General features: G+C 38.2%; 1 protein-coding gene across 1 annotated transcript in view; it reads right to left on the minus strand.

The window, feature by feature from the left end:
- LOC128734226 (putative pre-mRNA-splicing factor ATP-dependent RNA helicase PRP1) overlaps positions 1 to 18,318 on the minus strand; it is a 42,145-nt gene extending 23,827 nt beyond the window's left edge. The window contains exons 1-4 of the mRNA XM_053828290.1: positions 18,140 to 18,318; positions 17,616 to 18,056; positions 16,738 to 17,558; positions 16,419 to 16,682 (exon numbers count right to left, since the gene is read on the minus strand). Coding sequence (XP_053684265.1) covers positions 16,419 to 16,682; positions 16,738 to 17,558; positions 17,616 to 18,056; positions 18,140 to 18,189 — 1,576 coding nt within the window. The 5' untranslated portion in view covers positions 18,190 to 18,318. The remainder of the gene's footprint in view (positions 1 to 16,418; positions 16,683 to 16,737; positions 17,559 to 17,615; positions 18,057 to 18,139) is intronic.
- Positions 18,319 to 20,448: the final 2,130 nt, after the last annotated feature.

A 20,448-nucleotide genomic window follows, 5' to 3' on the forward strand; every position in this document is an offset into this window, starting at 1 on the left:
ATAGGCAGAGAATAACTGGTTTATCGCTCTTCGTTTTTGTCGGTTATTTCTGCGTATAAACAATGATATTTTGATTCCCTGAACCGAACTCAAAGCTCTATACCAATGGTATGCACTTTGACAATTCGATTGACTTTCCATACTTCATATTATAGAGCTTTAGGTACCAGATCTTCCAGAACCCTAAAGTGATAGTCAACAAAATACTCCCTAACTTACTTTAGCTGCCAGTCATATCTTTCAAATGAGGCAAAGAAGACGAAATACGGATTGAAATTGGATGATTAAGAGCAAGGCCAAAATGATGGGTCATTTTTGAGCCCAATGCATAATGTTGTAGTATACCTTCATGTTTTATAGTATACTTTGGCATGTAGGGTAGTTTGCTAGTTATTGCACACCACCGAATTGTTCCAACTTCTCAGTTTTTGAATAATATAGGAGAATATCAATTTTATCAAATCACTCCAAACGGTCAAAACACAAATATATGTCATTGCATTTGTTTCAAATATGTGTAAACATGATTGTCAACAAACAAATATTTGACATAGAAAAATTGCCTCATAAAATCTGACTTTTTTACTTTAGGCTGTGAACCATTTCGCGAAATTTTTAACTTTTTGGTTAAAATTTGACAGTTCGATGGTTTTCCGAAAATAACCCTGCTCGGGAGCATGGTTAGTTTTAACCAAGTTCTGTGAGCCAATGAGATATGCACAGGTGAGGAAGAGAGCTTCGACAAGTTTCACTGATTTTTCGTTAGATTTTTTTACATTGGTATGGATGCTTATCGCATTATAAATTTGTTCAAACAACCCGGGTTGAAATGAGATGAATTTTATCTATCAAATAAAAGCAAATGAACATCAAAAATTCCTCCGATTTTAACTCGGACAGAAAAAACAATATTTTCATCCTCACCTTATATGCTCTCATTGAGCAAAAAAACTATCAATCCGTCAAATATGAAATGGTTCACATTCTGAACTGATTTTAACCACTCAAGAAAAAATAACCATCGAACTGTCAAATTTTAACCAAAAAGTTAAAAATTTCGCGAAATGGTTCACAGCCTTAAGTGGCTTGCCATCCTAAGACGCAGCCTGTTGAACAAGGTTTCTCCATTGACCAAAAACCTAGTGATTTTAGTCATGACCTTGAAATGCGGTTAGGCATATATTAATATTTTTTGAAACGATGGTTCTACAGTCGATGAAGGGGCCGTAAGGGAAAGTAATGAAGAAGGATTTTTTGGGAATGGAGGGTAAAGAGTGGAAAGGAAGCGGAGGGGGGTAATAGGCAGCTACGCTTAACAAGTTGTCGTTGTGACTCCTGCCTTTTGTCCAATGCTGGAAGGTGCATGGGTCGAACCAAGCTATAATCTGAGATTATAACCGGATTTGAACCCACAACACCCGCCAGGGCATGTGGCTCGTTGGTACCCGTGTACCTATGAACCAAAGAGGCGCTGGACAAAAGGAGTCTGCACAAACCCCCTTATTAACGTAGCGACATGGGTTGGGCTATTTTTAGACACAAATTGTGCCTCTTCCTTCACCTACTGTAGAGACCACCGACCGAGAAGTTTAATCTAACTTTGTGTTTACTGGTGGGACGACGACACTATGCAGGCGCTTGCGACTTACGCTGCGACGCTGTTCGTCTGTCAGCGTGCTAGTCGCGTGCTATCAATGAGGAATATTATAGCGAAAATACGCAGTTAAAGTCAAAAGTGACTGTGTGTGACCCATGATTGTGGACTGACTGTATATAAAAATGGATTTCTGTCTGTCTGTCGGGATGTTTCTTATAGAATCGAAAACCACTGAACCAATCGGCATAAAAATTTGCATGTAGAGGTTTTTGGGGCCAGGGAAGGTTCTTATGATGGTTAGAGACCCCTCCCCTCACAAAGAGGGGGGGCTACCATACAAATGAAACACAAATTTCTGGAATCAACAAATGGAACCAAATTTGGCATGTGCGTATCTTGGGAGCCAAATTCTTTTTCTATGGTACATTGAGACCCCGTACCTCTTCAGGAGGGAAATGACCCCTCCCCCCTATAAGAGGGGACGCTTCCATACACATGAAATATGTACAAATTTCATCATAACTAGAGAACTAATCAACCAAATGGAACCAAATTTGGCATGTGAGGGGTTTGGAGGCAGGAAATTTTTTTATGATGGTTTTAGTTCCCTCACCCCTGTGGTAGGGGCTACGGACTCTCATACAAATAAAACAGAAATTTTTGCGTAACTTAAAAACTAATCGAACTCGAGAAATTTTACTCTTCCATAAAACATTAGCCAATAACAAGACCACCAAAAACTGTCAATTAGGGGTCAGTCCCAGCGTAGTGGTTAGCATTCACGCCTCTCACGCCTAGGACCCGGGTTCAAATCCCAACCCCGCAGAAGTCACGAATGACCCAAAACTGGTTAAAGTGACTGTAATCTAAACAAAAAAAAATCAGAGGGGTTGTGTACAAGACACGACCGCATATATAGATGACGCAGCAAGCAGGACTACGTAAGTCTCTTTGTAGTGATAGTAGCATGTATTCATGCTTGTAATCATTCGATTCTTCATGTATACATGCTATATGCAACATATATGCATGCTACATGCGTTGTATGTAACATTTATCAAAGTAGTAACATTGCATACGTTCAATTCTCAAAAGATTGTGCATTTGAAAACAATTTAACAAAATCAAGAAGACAAAGCAATAGTCCTGCTACCTTACTGAAATTAAAGATTGTTTTTATTATCCATGGTTTACGTTGAAGGGATTTTACCAATTCAATCATATTTTATCAACAGCACATCTTTTCACTACACTTCTAATGAAACGGCATCGGCAAGCATGTGTATTCATACAGAGTAGTATTATAACCGAACACTACAACAGCTGTAGCACATTTTTCCAACACAAATAAATATCAAATACAAATATCAAATTCGCCGAGGTTTAATCGTCTCGCAGTAAAGAATTTACGATCTGTTGGGACAATGAACTTGTGTCATTTTTTCTGGCACACTTCCCTAACACAGGCATCAAATAGGACTAGGTTTAATCGCGTACGCGTTCGTAAGAAATCTGTTAGCACAGCCCCCTCGTCACTCTTTCTGGCGTACTTCCCAAGCAAGGACATCAAAATGGTCTAGGTTTAACCGCGGTGTTAAAAAATCTTGTTGAAATGAGGAAACTTTGTCACTTGTTTTGGCGTACTTCCCAAGCACAGATATCAAATTGGTATAGGTTTAGATCATCGCAAAGAATCTTCCAACCAATCACGAAGCGAGAATTCTGATAAAACATAGGTTCATTATTTTCAATTTTTCAATAGTTCAACATCAAGAATCCATACTTTTCTTAACTTGGGTCAATTCTTAGAAGATTTACCGATCAATTGGTGTAAGAATATTGAAAATCGATCGGAAAACCGCTGAGCTATTAGCGTTCAAAACCTATCATTTTTCGTGACGCTCGATTTTTTGGAATGACACTCTATCTCAAAACTTGCCGTAAGACGTAGTCCTACGTCAAAAAAACTATCAATTAGGTTTATTTATTTTCCTAGGTCTACTGACCTCTATTACTTTTTTTCAGTTGGTCTGAACGAGCGATAGCGAGTAAAGAGAGGATAACCCCTGCGAAATGGTACTTTCCACGAAAACATTTTCCGTGAAATGGTACATCCCGCGTAAGGTTTTTCGCGAAATGGTATTCCGCAAAATGTTATATAATCATGGCAAATATTTTAATGCTATCCGCTTTATTTTATCAGGCTAAGCAATGGGGGGAGTTGTTTCCTACTTTACTGTGAGGAAAATTTGTATAATAAACCACCCATGAACTCCTTAGAAACTTGCAAAACTCGAGATTGTGACAAAGGTCATCCGAGATTCACGATTTATGTACAACTCAGTTTAATTTGTGGCAATACGAAGTTTGTCGGATCAGCTAGTGATATTAATATTTTGTCCCTAATCGACCACATCTGCATTAGCCAAAATGACGAAGGAGTCTTCTTGATGTACGCAACAAACGCGGCGCTGATATTGCATCCGACCATCAGCTTCTTATCGCTGAGATACGTTTGCGTGTTGCACGTGTCCAACGACGGGAGGAGACAATTGGGTGCTGTTACGACGTCCGCTGGTTTGAGAATCCTGAGGTGAAAAGGGCCTTTGTCGAACAACTTGGATCTCGAGCCTCGGAGTTGCGACCTGGTGGAACCGTCGAAGAGTAATGGACCGACATCAAGAATGCCTTCATCACGACCAGTGACGAAATCCTCGGCAAAATGTGCAGCGGACAGAGGGAGTGGATATCGTTTGAAACTTGGAGGAAGATCGACGAGCGGAGAGAGGCGGAAGCCGAATGCTACTCTCCGGCGGCAGCAAGCTGGATTCCGTGCTGGCCGATCATGTGTACACAATATTACAACGCTCCGCATTATACTGAAGCAGATCAATGAATTCCAGGATTCTCTTCTGCTGGTGATCGTTGACTTCGAAAAGGCGTTCGACCGTCTCAATAACAAAGACATCTAAGACGCACTTAGGCGTAGAGGAGTTCCAGATAAGCTAGTGCATCTCACCGAGGCTCAGTACGAGGCATTCTCGTACAAGGTTTTGCACAACGGCGCTTTGTCCGACCCTATAAAGGTTACTGCTGGCGTGAAACAGGGCTGCATTTTATCACCGCTTCTGTTTCTCATCGTTATGAATGAGATATTAGTTGGATCAATTGACAGTGGATCAAATCGAGGATTGCCTTGGAATCTTCTGACGATAGAGCAGCTAAATTGCCTCGACCTAGCCCGCGACATTGTCTTGCTCGCACAACGCCGAAACGATATGCAGAGTAAGTTAGATGACCTCTCCGAGAGTTCCCAGGCGGCAGGTCTCACAGTCAATGTAGCAAAAACTAAGTCTGTGGTAGTGAACACTGACAATCCCACCAACTTCACAGTAGCGGGACAACAAGTTGAGCAGGTAGACGCCTTTCGATAGCTTGGTAGCCAGACAACGCCCGATATAGCCACACTGATAGCCAGACTGATATAGCCATACGGATCAGGAAGCCTTTGCAGGTCTGCGAAACATTTGGCTCTCAAAGCAGACCACTCTTCATGCGAAACCCCGAATTTTCAATTCACACGGTAAATCCGTACTGCTGTATGCCGGCGAAACGTGGTACGTCTCAGCGGAGACAACGCAAAAACTGCAGATATTCATTCATTCGTGTCTGCGATATAGCATTCGTGCCTGGTGGCCTGACAACTAGATATCCAATGAGGAGCGCCATCGTGGGTTTCATCAACGGTTGACAGAAATTCGTGAACGTAGGTGAAAATGCATCGATAATACCTTGAGGAAAGGAGCGAACGAGATCTGCAGAGAAGCACTTGACTGGAATCCGCAAGAACAGCGTAGAAGAGGCAGACCCAGAGGCTCATAGCGACGCAGCTTAGCCAACGACATCCAGGCGGTAAACGAGAACCTGTCCTGACGACATGTAAAAGCTATGGTGGGTAACCGTCAACTGTGGAAATCTCCGATTTCATCCCGTTGTTCTGCCGGACCGGCGGACTGTAGCCATGTAAGTAAATATTTGTCTCAAAACCAGTGTTGCAATATATCGACAGCGTTCCCTGAGATTGAAATATTGAGATTGAAATGTAATTGGCAGTATTTTGTGCTTTGTTTCAGAATGTGTAATCTTTCTTATCGAAGATACAAACCCCATGGAAATATTTCGCTCAAAGGCGTTAGCATAAATTTTGCACTCTTTTTCACTCGAACTATTTCAACTACATTAGTAAAAATGTACGTCAGTTGCAGAAGTGAAACGATTTTAGTGAAAATTTGTACTTTTTGTTAAATATTCTACCTTTAACGATCATTGCCATTAATGGGAGAAGAGATAACCGTGTGAAGAGATAAGAAGTGAAACGAATTTAGTGAAAATTTGTATTTTTTGTTAAATATTCTACCTTTACGATCATTGCCATTAATGGGAGAAGAGATAACCGAGAAATAGAAAGCAAAGGGACGAAAAATAACCAACAAACAAAAGAAACTCACTAAAACCGCGACTGAACTGAACTAATTACCCGCCATGGTGGTAAGGTGTTCGGCCAAGTTTCTATGCCGGCTGCATATATTTGTGAACATCAGAGCCTGCGTTACAGCGCTAGGCCCTGTGCAGATTAAGTAGCGAGGCCCTTATTTCTATGTTAAAAGGGCATTGGGTTGAAAGGCTACTGTGACAGTCTTAATGATTGTCTTTTGAGGCGGGCTTCGATTGCTGTACACATTTTCCGGACTGCTCATACCCATTGATGAAGTTGAGCTAGATAGTTGTTATCCTGTGGCGCGCAAATTTCCGAAGAAGTTATGCCTAGATAAAGCAAGAGCCCTGCAATTGCAGAGCAGATGCACTGTACTTTCAAATGCAGATTTACAAAAGCGGAAGGTGTCGGTATCATTCGATATTGTTTAAATGACAAAGAGCGGGACTGCGTCCATTTAGGAGTCCCCTGATTGTGCGTAGCTCACTGTTTAATTGTTTAGTCTGCAACCATGTATTTGATTCCAACGAGATGCTGTTTAACAGCATAATCTAAACTAAAACTTTTTTCTGACGATAAGTACGTCTTCGGCATAAATAATAGTATCGTAACCAAGATGTGCACAAGCAGCAGTGAAGCGTCCACATTGGCCACAAGTGACCAAAGCAAGGGTGAGAAAGCTCCTTGAGGACTTGCTTTCAACACCAAAAATGTTAAGCGATGTATTTCCCAATGACGCTGTAATTTCGCTACATGAAAGCATTGCTAAAATCAAGCTTATTATAAGTCGATTCCGTTTTGAAAGAGAGCCGTAAAATCTGAAGCGAATAACACGTTATCGAAAGCGCCATCAATATCACGAAAAATCAAAAGTGCCGTTTCTTGATGTTTGAGTAATTTCTAAATTAACGACACAAGGCAGTGCAATGCAGTTTCCTTTGATTTACCGTGTTGAATTGTATGCTGATTTCCATGCAACGACTCATTGCGAATATAAGAATCCACGATTTCCTCTATCAAATTGAGAAGCGGTCATGTCAAACTTATTGGTATTAAAGCCTTTTGCATGGTTTTCTCTTTTTTATCGGCCTTAAGTATGCTTTTAGGTATATGGCTGCTTTCCGCTAATTCTCCAGGATATGTCCCAAAGTGAAATTGGCTCGAAAAATGTTGATAAGCTCGGACATTATAATGCCCTTCATTTTCTGTAAGGAAACGGGCAGAATACCACCCGGATCTGGAGATTTTATTGGTTCAAAAGAGCTATGTGCCCATTTGAACGAATCCTCCGTAAACAATCGGCGTCTAAGCAGAGCGGAATCGTTTGGCACATTGTGTAACGACACATTCCAAAGCAACGAGGCCTTTAATCGATTTTTTCTTAACACTTAATACTCTACATTTCAATAAACGAGGAAAGAAAACAATAAAAATCATGCAAATTTTTCTGAACAGCCAATTGTGCTGTATGCAGAATTTTTCAATTTTTTCTCTAGTCATCACCAAGCGTGAGGCTACCCTGAACTGAAGCGCGAGGCTCCGTTCCACCACACAGGTTTGCCGGCCTAAACGCCGGCTTTGGTAAACATTATTCGTTGATCGTTGTCGACAATTTCATACCCTATTTTCCCATGAAACACTGTAACCTAGCTGTCTTGAAAGGGTTTTTTTTAATTTCGATACATACAAAAAAACATTTAACAGAAAAATAGTGCGGCAATCGGTCTAGTAACTGTCAACCACTTCCATTGCCGTGATAACGCGACGAATTACTTGCGGCCAGCATCGCTATCAATAGTGATGAAACCTATCAAATGTTGCGTAATCAAATTCGAATATGGAAGCTGCAATTCAATTAAATACAATTTTCAACATATTTTAGGAGCAGCGTCGCAATAATGTATTGAATCACCAACCGTGCATCTTAAACCAAAAGAATTCCGTCTCTTTTGTATATATTTTCAACGTAAGGAAGCAGTGCGACAAATCTAATCGCAATATTTTCAGAAAGTGAATGATAGAGAAAAGTGATGCGAAAAAAACGAAAATGAAAGTGACAGGCTGTGAGAAATCTGAAAGTTTTATAGAATGAAATGTCGTTTTGGGCAATGTTGCAGAAAATTGAGGTTATTTTACCATCATTTTCAGTTAGAAACAAGGACGAAAATGATTTTTTTCAACACTGCTCGAAACTAGATTTCATTTCGAGTCGACTGATAAAAAGAGAACGGAGATCCGTCGATAGACAACTGAGATATAGCCCTTTTAGTGAAATTAGTTCTGTAAATGTTGCCAGTAACCAATATGGATGTCAAACTTCAAGAATTCAGCTTTGTACGGTGGCGTATGAATCGTCCTACGGAGGCAAAAGTAGGCTCGTAGGTGTCGCGTTCGGTTTGTGCTTCAGAATAGTTGTAAGTTGAAGTGTCTTTAAAAGTAATCTTTTCTATGCATGGTACCTTTAAACTAATAGCGAATCATAATAGAATATATAATAGAAAACTTAGGAGGTATTCCAGCGAAAATTAAAAAAAACGATTCTAGTGTTGTATACTTTAATTTTTTAGAAATTTCAATTAAGTTCAATTAAATAGAAGCGTGATAAAGACTTCAAATTTCAAATGAATTTTAGAGTTTGAACGTTAAAGAGAATACGAAAAAAAACTGTCAAGATTTAAATCGAGGTGTGAGTTTTATGAAAATTAAACTAAAATTCAAGTTAAGAGCGAGATAGGATTTGACGTAAAATAAAAATTCGGGTTCGGATCGGGTCCTGGTTTGACTGAAAATAAAAATTCGGGATCGGGTCGGGTCCGGGTTTGACAGAAAAAAAAATTTCAGGCCCGGCTCGGGCTCGGGCTTGGACAATATGAAACCCGACCATCTCTAATGTGCGCTGCGATGCCCGGAAGTCAAGCATAGATAGCAATTTTGGAGAATCTATTTCGACGTTGATGAGCTTAGCCACGAATATAGCCTGATGCATTTTGCGCCTGTTTTCGTTTGGATCGAGGTAAAGTAGGTATACGACATCTATTCGGATACGGTGGTAGATTATCTATGATCTATCATAAACATCTCTAAAATTACTCCTAAAATCTCCTTAGAAATTATTGATTCTCGGTGTAAATTTAACGTCAATTTAGTGTTCAACAAAACACATGTTTGCTTATTCGGGCCCATTCGGGCTAGTTTCGACGCTTACAAGAGATAGGTACTGTCGATACAGATGCTGGTTAATGTATAGAAAACCCGATTTAATCCACCTAGTGGTGAAAGGAACCTTTGTTATACGGTCTAACTTGCTATTTGAGATAGAAATCGACACGTTTTCGGAACATAATTCATCTATTAATCAACGTTGCGTAATGCGTTGGTTTACATAAAAATTTTTGAAAATTGAATAAGTTTACAAATGTTGAACAAAATCGGAACACTTTTAAATTTTGATAGATCCTTTTTTCATGAAATTGCTGAGTAAGGATAAGTAAGTTGTTATTAATTTGAGTAAGTGCAAATAAAAGTATGTTGTAAGAGGAAATCTTATTCTTTAACATATACATTGCCTAGTAAAGGTCTAGTTTATAGGTTTTTGAACTATGCATAATTTCCTGTAATGCCATTCTATTTGATTCACATCAATAGAGTTTTCTAGAATAATTTTCATCAATTTTTATTAACCTTCGGTTACTCACGCTGTTGTATTTTGTACAACACGTGTAGGTTTTTCAACGCCATATTGTTATAAAGTTACAAACCGTTGTTTAACTAACGTATATTCTTCAATAAACTTATTCTGAGCAAAATGTCATAATTGTTCAATGCATTAATAATTTAAATTGTTGGGAAAATAGATCAGCATAAACCGCCATCACAGAAACGAAGCAATCAGCAAGCGAGGTGTACCGCAATTGACCCCAAGTGGAATTTTCTCTCGTTTCTCCATATGGAAAAATGGTGTCTGTATGCAGCAAAACTACCCAATGTAAAATGTTTAAAATCTATCGGTCTGCTGGTAGTCGAGTAATTCGTAGTCAAAATTAGGGTATTTTTTATAATCAAAGTTCTACAGTTCCCAAACAAGCAAATATAGAGGTATACTATATTCAGCAAAGTTGTGTATTTTTATCATTTGTACAACTTTGTAATACATGAAAAAGTCATACTACAATTACAAAAAGAGCAAAAATATAAAACCTGATTTTACAAATTCATATACAATAAATAAGATTTTTCTATCTTAGCTGCAGAGATGGAAGGTTACTGTCTTTAGGAAAATTTCTTGTAATAATATGCTCTATAACTTTGCAGAACACATCAATGTGTTATACTGACACTGAAGAAAAATAATTTTTTTTATTCACTTCTAGGCGATAGAGCTTTTAATTTCAAGAAACTATTCTAAAGGTTCGATAAACGTAAAACCAAGTTTTCCCAGTCAAAACGGCACGTTTTCTTTGGTTTGAGGCTATTGTGCGCGCGAGTAACTGTGTTACAAAAGTTGGCGCGAGTGTTCGAGGGTTAATATCTTTTGACCGCTACAACCAATTCTTATGAAATTTTGCACATATATTTGTAGTGTCAAAACCTCTCGTTTGAAATTCAAATAATTGAAATTAGGTAAATTATCTTGGTTAAAATCATTATAAATTTTTGTTAATTTTGGTGTGGTGTATTCGATTGCTCATAACTTTCAAATTAATCGTCCAATCAAAAAATCATTCAATAGTGATCTATTAGGATATATTATCTTTCAAATGAGACTAATAGCGCATAAATCGGTTTGGCCATCTCTAAGAAACAGGCGGTAATTATTACCTTGTCAAAACAGGTTTTTTAAGCATAACTTTTAAACTACTAGTTTGTTTTCAATTAAAAATTCCTGAATAATTTAGCTTTAATAAGAGCTTTCATTTGATACTAAGATCGCTGAAATCGGTCATGTAGTTCTAGAGAAACCCGTGTCATGTATTTTTCACATTTTTGCTTATAACTTTTAAACGAAACGTCGTGTCACGAAGCAACTCAATAGTGATCTACTAGACTATAATACCTTTCAAACAAAAGTAATAGCGAACGATTCGGTTCAGCCATCTCTGAGAAACAGGCGATAGAAAAAATCATTACATACACACACACACACACACACACACACAGACATTGCTCAAATCGACGAACCCTATCGATTGGTATATGTGAATTGGCCCTCCGGGCCTCGGATCAATTTCGTGTTTTTCGACCAATTTTTAAACCTTTGTTATAGTATAACAAAGGTAAAAATGTAACCGTTTCCGTTTCTGATTCTAACTTAAATCAACACATATTGAACTTTTACCACTATTTCGATGTCTGATTGAAACAATATCAATAATTATCGATTTCTGTGGAGACTAAATCTACAAAAGCCTAATGATATTACCGACGTACAACAATTTTCGAGAATAGGAGGTAATTTTTGCATCCGTAATCCAAATTCGATTGACGGAAAAATGTGTGCGGAAGTTTTTATGAGAAATTTTTGAGAAACGAAAATTATAACAAAAATAATGCCCTAGTCGTTACTAAAGGAAGAGAAGAGAGTTGTGTAGTGTCAAACTTTGCTATTAAAAAAGCAAAATCTCATCCAAAAACGCATACTACTGAAATTTTATGGATAGAAAACGTCACTGTACTCCTAGAAAAGTAGGGTAAAATTGCCCGGAACAGACGCGTGTCTAAACAAGGACTACACCCTTGAAATTAGCATCAGCATTAACATATAAGGTTGCACACATCATAGATGGCTATATAGGGGTGATAGGGGCATAATGAGCATAAAGGGCAAAATGGGCAACCGTTCGTGTGGGCATATTGGACAATCAATTTCGCTAATTTGTTTAATAAACTTGTTGACAATGTTCTTAATGAGCAACAAAAACCGTTTCCTTTTGCAGCACGAGGTGGGGCAGTTAGAGCCAAGTCTGTCCAAGGCTGAGAGAAAATGGTTGTGATAATGATACAAGAGCCCATTCGGACAACGCTAGCGCCATAGTGCGTTGATGATGATGAATTAATGAGGAGGAAGAAGAGATGACAGAACTTGACTCTATGCAGACCCGCTATAATTGTATAAGCATTAACAATGAATGTACTTATAAAAAAATGAATATACTTATCTTTAAATTCTCCTTCCTTTTGTTTATGCGCTTCTCTGCGTGTGTCAGTCTTGTTCTGCCCGTGTAACATTGATAAATCGTCAACATATTGATTGCAATTTGCGGGTTAGTAACATTACGAGGATTCTATATCTCCCCATTTCCTATGCTACTACCAACTAACTACTCGCTAGGATGAACGCTACTCATATTTCCAACTACCCATGTCATCACGATCGGCAACTCAGCACCGTCCAACCACCAATGCCCCTTAAAAGCCACAACTGCTTCTTTACCTGCCATCATTGCAGTATTGTAGCTGTTGGCATTTATTTTCGAATATTGTGTGCGGAATATTATTCAAGAGTAATATTATTGCTCAGAACTATCGAAAAACTACTTGAACTTCCGAAAAATAGAGCAGATGCGATATAATGGGGACTGGTACTCGCACGTATTATTCCCGGTGGCAGTAATTGCCTATTTGTAGCGGCAGTCAACCGATTTGCCGGTATGATCTTCAGATAGTGGTCAAATTGAAGCAATGCTGTAACTAAGAAAGGATGAGGCGGATCATGTAGAACTTGGAGATATGTATATATGCCGTGTTAAGTCTGAAGTGCAAACTGTCACTGAAGCAAGACTTAATAAGATGTTAACGAAGTTGATAACCCTCTGTGAGGATGGTATTGAATCGAAAAAATCCTCATTCCATGGCCATATATTATATACTATGACCATATTTTAGGAAGTTGGAATGATGATATATTGAGAACAGACCTTCGCTATCGCTTGAATCAGCCAGAGAAACGAATACCTGTTTTTACTTGAAGAGCTATACTCTAAAAAGATTTAGTTAGAAGTGGAATTCCAGTTGAAGTCTGCCAGGATTGGGCACCGGACAGAACAAAATGCATATCGATGCTATAAAGCTTTTCGAGAGATCTACTGCGTCCAACCCCGCCGACAGTAGCAAGAATGCAGAGGAGCAGACCAGCGGTGAGCTGCCACCGTCCGAGTCGTCATAGAACACTCAAACATATATTCATTCATACCTATACACCCATGCACACTCATACATGTGTATATATATATACATACACATGTATACATGCACGTGTGTGTATATTTTTCAATGCTGTGCTGTCCATAATCGCATAACAGCCACAAATTCTACGGCAATCCCATAGAAAATGTCTCGATTACGCAACTAAAGACATCACATCATTTTTGAACACCCGTTCGTTCTAACTAGCGTTAAATTTAAATTTTCATGAATAAGTCAAAATCTCATGAATGGTGGGTAGGATTTGGTTTCAGATTTCTAGAGAAATTTCTGTGCATACCAGCATTTCATCGAGGGAAGTGAGTAAGCCCTCCCGGTGCTCCGGCCTAAACGGACGTGATTTAAAATCAGATCCGTTCAATTCCGCTCCATTCCGCTTTACGAGACACATGCTATCACGTAAAGGTTAATTATACAATACTACATACTACACATATATCTAACTTAAACTATATTACATTCTACATGCGGAACTAAGGTTTAGGATGAATGCCGAGGGAATAAGCATCTCAACAGAAACCGCATCCAAATTCGTTAATATGTCTGAGATATTAGGAAACAACTCGAGTCGACTCAGAATTGTAAAAATACTATAAGAATTACAACCCACAAAATAAGCTATATATGCCATTTGTCGTGTGCTATAAACTTCTCCACTCCATATATGGTTACTATTACCATATATAAACAATCACTTTGTATAATTGAGATAATCTTTGTTTTACCGCATTATCATAATTATTTCTGATTAGCATAGCTGCAAGGGGCATAACGAGCATACCTGGCGATGTATTTATACATAAACCATAAAGACTTGAAAGTAATATATACATTAAAATGATACAGTCGAGTATAATGTTGCGTAATTGTAAGCAACAATCAACCCGAAAATTGCGGTTACAGAGCAAAAGTTGTGTCTTTCATCTACCTGGCTCTTGAACCGCCATGTTACCTATGTTGTTCAACTAAAAAAAAAAATCGGTAAATAGAAAAAAACGAACTGAAAAATGAAATGAAAATAATCACCATTTCTTTTTTCTTCGATATGATATAATCTTTTATGTTATTTTCTATTAAAAACTGGCCAAAATGGTAACTTTAACTAAAGTGTCCATATTTCCCCGTATGGTGGTCCATTATGCACCGTATGGTTTTTGATCAAAGCAAAAAGTATCATTTTTTAAACATTTAAATTTGATGGCTGTTTATAGTCAATCAATATTCTAACATTTTTAATTTATCGAAGACATGTCAAATCGTCAGTTTATGGTATTTATTATAATTTTGATTACACGCTACATGTTTTACGACGCGTTTTGCTTAGGCGGCCCATATTGCCCTAACCACTCCTAATCGCATTATATACCTGACTACGTCCGAACAACCACAGGGGAAGTGGGTATGAATGTTAGAGATAGGTGATGGCATCTACTTTTGAAAGTGCAAGGAACCCATACTACTTTCATAGATGTTACAGGAAAACAGAGGATTTCGTGTTAGTAGGGCAAGGTAAACAATACAGTAAGGATCATGGGGATTCAATAATAAAGTATGTATGTATACCTATATAGTGGGATTTCGAATTTGCCACGGCTCGATTTTGGCATGCTTCGATTTTGGCAACAAAAGTATCCGTTTTTGGCCACACAAAATATTTCACTTCCAAAAATCTGCTTAAATATCAGTCAATTTCCGCATACATGCTTTAAATGACGAAAAAATGGTGCTCTCAGTGTGTTCATGAAAAAATATTTTCGGTTATAGAATGTTTTGGTGCTTATTGCCGTAGGACTACGTCATACCGCATATTACCAAAAACTTACTTGAACCGGATGGATAGCTTTTGGCGGACTATTTAAACATAACATGGCTGCAATCGTTGATTAATAATATTTAGTCAATTTCTAAAGCATTAACATTCAATTTCTTCATATCAAAAAAGGATCTCGATTTTGGCAACATAGGCGACTCGCATTTGTTGCCAAATTCGAAATCCTACTGTATAGTATATATGGAGTATATATACCAATCCATGGAGTGAAATATAATTGCGTCATTTGAGTTTCCATCAGGACTACACCATTGAAATCCCTATAAAAATATCTTTCTTTTGATATCAAAATATTGAACGTTGCACAAAGGCATTTGGAGATATTGAAATAAATTCATGTAGACGATTACTATTAGTCGGATGAATTACATTATAAATAAATAAATAAATAAAGGACGTTTTGCGAAAAAAAATCCTTACTGCTCAATTCTTACAATTGAGTTGAATGTGTGCAATATTAGGCAAACGCTGTTAATCCAATGGACAACAGTGGGTCTTTTTACTGTTGGGAAAATCTCAAATTGCAAATTGCATTGTTTCCGGCTATAAAACGGTATCAAATGTTTTACTGAAAGGTCATTCTAGTTCCAAATTTTGATTAAAAATAACGTAAGGTATTTTTCCCGCGAAATAAGAAAAACTTAAAGTGCCTGTGTTGGGTGTGCAATAATTGGCAAATTACCTTGAATCATACCCAGATTTAGCACTGGTAAAAAAGGTAATGATAAGATTTTTTTTAACCCTCTCTGTCCCAGGCGTATTTTGGTGGTTTACAGTTTTCGACCATGTGAAAAAGCGAATAATAAGTAATTCGTCAAATATGACTATACAGCTTGTAAAATAATGTTTTTACTACGTTATAAAATCAAAATATCCATATTTAAATGCCTTAAAAATTTTATCGGCCTATTTTAGTCTCGGAAGTCATGGATCACCTGTGCTACCATGGGACAGAGAGGGTTAGGTGGAATAATGTCATAGGACATAAAAAACTTCACTAACACACTTTGCCCGTCCTAGCTTATCAGCTTTTACCGCTACCTCAAGAAAAAATCAGATATTTTTTTCATTGGCGGAACTGGCGCTCATTTCTAGGGGGGCAATAGCCCCGGAATTTTTTTCGACCGTTTTATTGGTCGGCCAAGTCAATTTTTCTAGGGGGGCTTAGTAAGGTCCGCCAATGATTTTTTTACTGATTCACCCGCCAGACCATACCCTCCTCTTGCATAAGCAATTCTACTGAATTCGATTATACAAAATGACTATTCATTCTATATCATAAGCATATATCTCACCAGACAACATCGCAGTTATTGACAGGATTTCATTTGAACAATTGTGGTTACAGCTTGCAATTAACATCTTAGCTAATTGCGGATCCAGTGGAAATTCAGCCATGACTGCTCCAAGGTCGGTGAGGTTTCCATCATCATCTAGGGCTGCTAGGTAATTCAATAATTCAAGTGCTCGCATCAGTGTTTCTGGAGCCGGTGGATCCATAAAATCAAAATGAACCAAATCATCAATACCAAGCTTTTTAAGTTGTAGAACGACTGTTCCTGTTTGGAAAATAATTTGTAACTTGGAATAAATTAAATGGAATATACCGCTTGCCTAAATTGGATCTCAAAATCTCTGGATAAGTATTTTCCTGCATTTCCGTTTTATATGCCTTTTCCGTATAAAGTCGAAAACATTTTCCTGGTCTGGTACGACCAGCTCGACCAGCTCGTTGCTGTGCGGAGGCTTTACTAATAGGGGAAACAAGCAAACTTTCCACACGAATGCGTGGGTTATACACTTTTTGTTTTGAAAATCCAGGATCAATCACAAAAACTACGCCGTCTATAGTCAATGATGTTTCGGCAATATTTGTAGAAATGACTACTTTTCGACCGATGGCTCCATTCGACCTTTTTGGTGGGGCTGGCTCAAAAATTTTTTGCTGCATATTCGGTGGTAAAGAAGAATATAACGGAATGCACTTCAATTCGCCAACTTCTGGCCCGAGGTTATCTATTTCTCGTTTTACTCTTTTACAAGCTTCTTCAATTTCTTCTTGACCAGTAAGAAACATAAGAACATCTCCCTCGATATCTTCACACATATGGATTTGGATGACAGTTCGAATTGCGGCTTCTAAATAATCTCTTTCCGGTTCAGGAGTATAGAATATTTCCACCGGGTGTGTGCGACCAGGTACGTTCATCAATGGTGCGTTATCAAAATATTGTTGAAATTTGCCTGCGTCTAAAGTAGCCGACATAATAACTAATTTCAAATCTTTGCGCTGACGAATTACTTCCTTTAGAACTCCCATTAATAAATCAGTTGCCAAGGTACGTTCATGAGCTTCGTCCAGAAGAATGACCTGATAAGCTTCTAACATTGGATCGCTCATTCCTTCACGTAGTAACATACCATCTGTCATATATCTAGAAGTTATACAAGACATTAAAATACACACTGTGGTAAATAACAGCCGAGCATACTTAAGTATTGTTTGCGGTGAAGAACAATCCTCAAAACGAATGCTATAGCCCACTTCAATTCCCAGCACTACATCCATTTCTTCAGAAACGCGTTGGGCCACAGACATCGCTGCCACTCGTCGTGGTTGAGTACAGGCTACTCCTTTATGGCTACTCGCTCTAGCAAAATCCACGCACCATTGTGGAATCTGCGTTGTTTTGCCAGAACCTGTTTCACCAACCAGTACAATACACTGATTTTCTGCTAAAAGACGCATAAAATCTGCTCGATACTCGAAAACTGGTAAAGTGATGCGTTTCTTGTACAGATTAAAATAATTTTGCGAATATATTTGTCCATTTAACGGATTCACCTTCCCTGAAGAACTATTCGTACTTAACAGGTTATTCGAGTCGCTTTTGCTAGAAGACGCCCCTTCATCCAGGATTCCCTTTTCCTCTCTGAAATATAAAAGAAAATTGAAAATACCATACAATTTTGGACGCCATATTGGCTTTCTTTGAGACAGAAGCGGTTGATATACCTCCGTTTTTTAATAAAAGGGTCCAGCACTTCGATTCGTCTTTTGGACATGGCTGCACCGTATCTCAGGACTATGAATATGGTATGAAATAACGTTTGACTGACGTGATAAACCTGCAATAAACAGTAAAAAGCACACGCAACCTCACGTTACGTTCCTAGACGAATATCAATAATAATTAATACGGTGAAAATGTTTGACATTTATTGTTGTTGCAGTTGAAAACCGTAATAACCGACGTGCGACATTCGGTTTTATTCTTGTTCTGTGTGTCGCAACTACGTCGCAGGTGGTGCGCTGTATAGCGCATCAATGTGCGAACACAGCGCACCACATGCGACGTAGTTGCGACACACAGAAAAAGAATAAAACCGAATGTCGCACGTCAATTATTACGGTTTTCAACTGCAACAACAATATTAGGATAAGGCCGGAGCTGGGGACCAAACGTGCCCACGAGGTAACCACGACGTTGATCCAAAATTGGTCCAATTTCTGATTGGTTGAAAGTGACATGCAACCGTTTGCTGGAAAATACAGCACGGTACCGCTGAAATATGTCGACTAACATTTGAAAGGGGCGGATAAGTCAACTGTCAAACAGAACGAGTGAGAGTGTTCATTTTCCTAGAGTGACTGTATACAGAGTGGCGACAATGTCAAAATTGGAATGATAATTATCTGTCAGTGTCATTCCAATCGAGCAGACGACCTATCCAACGCGTATGCAGGAAAGAGAAAGAAAAACCTTGGAAAAACCGCATTGCATACATTTGGGATGACTTGTCGCCACTCTGTATATAGTCACTCTACATTTTCCTATGCTGCTAAGCTGCTCCAGCAAAAAGTAACTCTCACTCGTTCTGTTTGACAGTTGGCTTATCCGCCCCTTTCAAATGTTGGTCGACATATATTCAAGGGTTTTTCCTTTTTCAGTAAGAAAATTTCTTAATATTAATAAATATTAGATATATTTAATATTAATATACACACACTTAACAAAAACCTCCGAATTCGGTAAAATTTTACCGAAATCTAAACAGCTGAACGTTCGGTAAAAATTTCGATGGTGCCAATCGACGTTTACAGATCATTAGTAATGTTTGGTGCAATAAAAAATTTTACCGAACGTTCAGCTGTTTAGATTTCGGTAAATTTTACCGAATCGTTTAAGTGTGCACACTTAAATTTTTTTTACCGAACTCTGAGCAGCCGAACGTTCGGTAAAATTCGATGATGCCAATCGACGTTTACGGATCATTAGTACTGTTTGGCACGTTTGGCATCATAAAAAATTTTACCGAACGTTCTGCTGCTGCTGTTCGGTAAAATTTACGATAATTTACCGAACTCGGTACTTTTTTTTAAGTGTGTAAGTACGTAGTAATCAGAGATTACTTTTGTAATCATTCACCAAGGGGTTTCTAGCTTGGGTTTCTAGCAAGGGGTTTCCCAGTAAGGCGTATCAGTGTGTAGTAATCAGAGATTACTTTTGAAATCATTTACGAATTAATTAGGTATTCTGGCGAGATGGATCAACTATGGTCGCAGCCCTGTCTGTCAAAGACAAAACATAAGAAAAAATAATTAGGTATTGCCTGTTTCTTTGGTAACAAAACGCGCTGCTCACTTTTTTGCAGAGGTGGGCACCGCTAACCGAAATTTTAGCTTCGCTAACTGCTAATCAGGGATACCAGACTTGCAGATTTGTCTGCAAATTCCAGATTTTTGGAACGGTCTTGCAGATCATTATAAATTTGCAGTTTTTATGACTTTTATTGTTCTGGTGCAGATTTTTGTTCGAAGCTCTTTAAACTTTCACAGACTTCCTAAAAAAGTGTGCAGATTTTCGCAGATTATTTTCAAGCCAGAAAATTTGAGTAGCAGGAAAACTGCTCGATTTTACCGGTTTTCGAGCAGTTTCAGACTTTTGTTTAGAAAATATGGCATCTCTGCAGCTAATCCGCTAAATCAAAACGTTAGCTTCAATAACCGCCTACCGCTAAATCAATCAACAATTTAGCGGAAGCTAACGCTAACCGCTAACAGCTAAATTTGTTAGCACATAAGAATCAACATCACTTAAGCGAAAAGCGCAGATTTCGGCAATAAAAGATAATTTTTGTTTCAAAGGTACACTGAGAAAATTTTTCGTATAGTTTCTATGTGTCCCACGCATAGATTTTTGCAATGTGCCCAGTCAATGAACTTTATATGTCAAACAGTTATAATTTATGGGTACGCGAAACTTTTGCACATACTATTCATATGCGTATACTTTTTATGTGTATAATAGAGGTTTTCCGTCA

The sequence above is a fragment of the Sabethes cyaneus genome, chromosome 2 (assembly GCF_943734655.1).
Source record: "Sabethes cyaneus chromosome 2, idSabCyanKW18_F2, whole genome shotgun sequence".
Lineage (NCBI taxonomy): Eukaryota > Metazoa > Arthropoda > Insecta > Diptera > Culicidae > Sabethes > Sabethes cyaneus.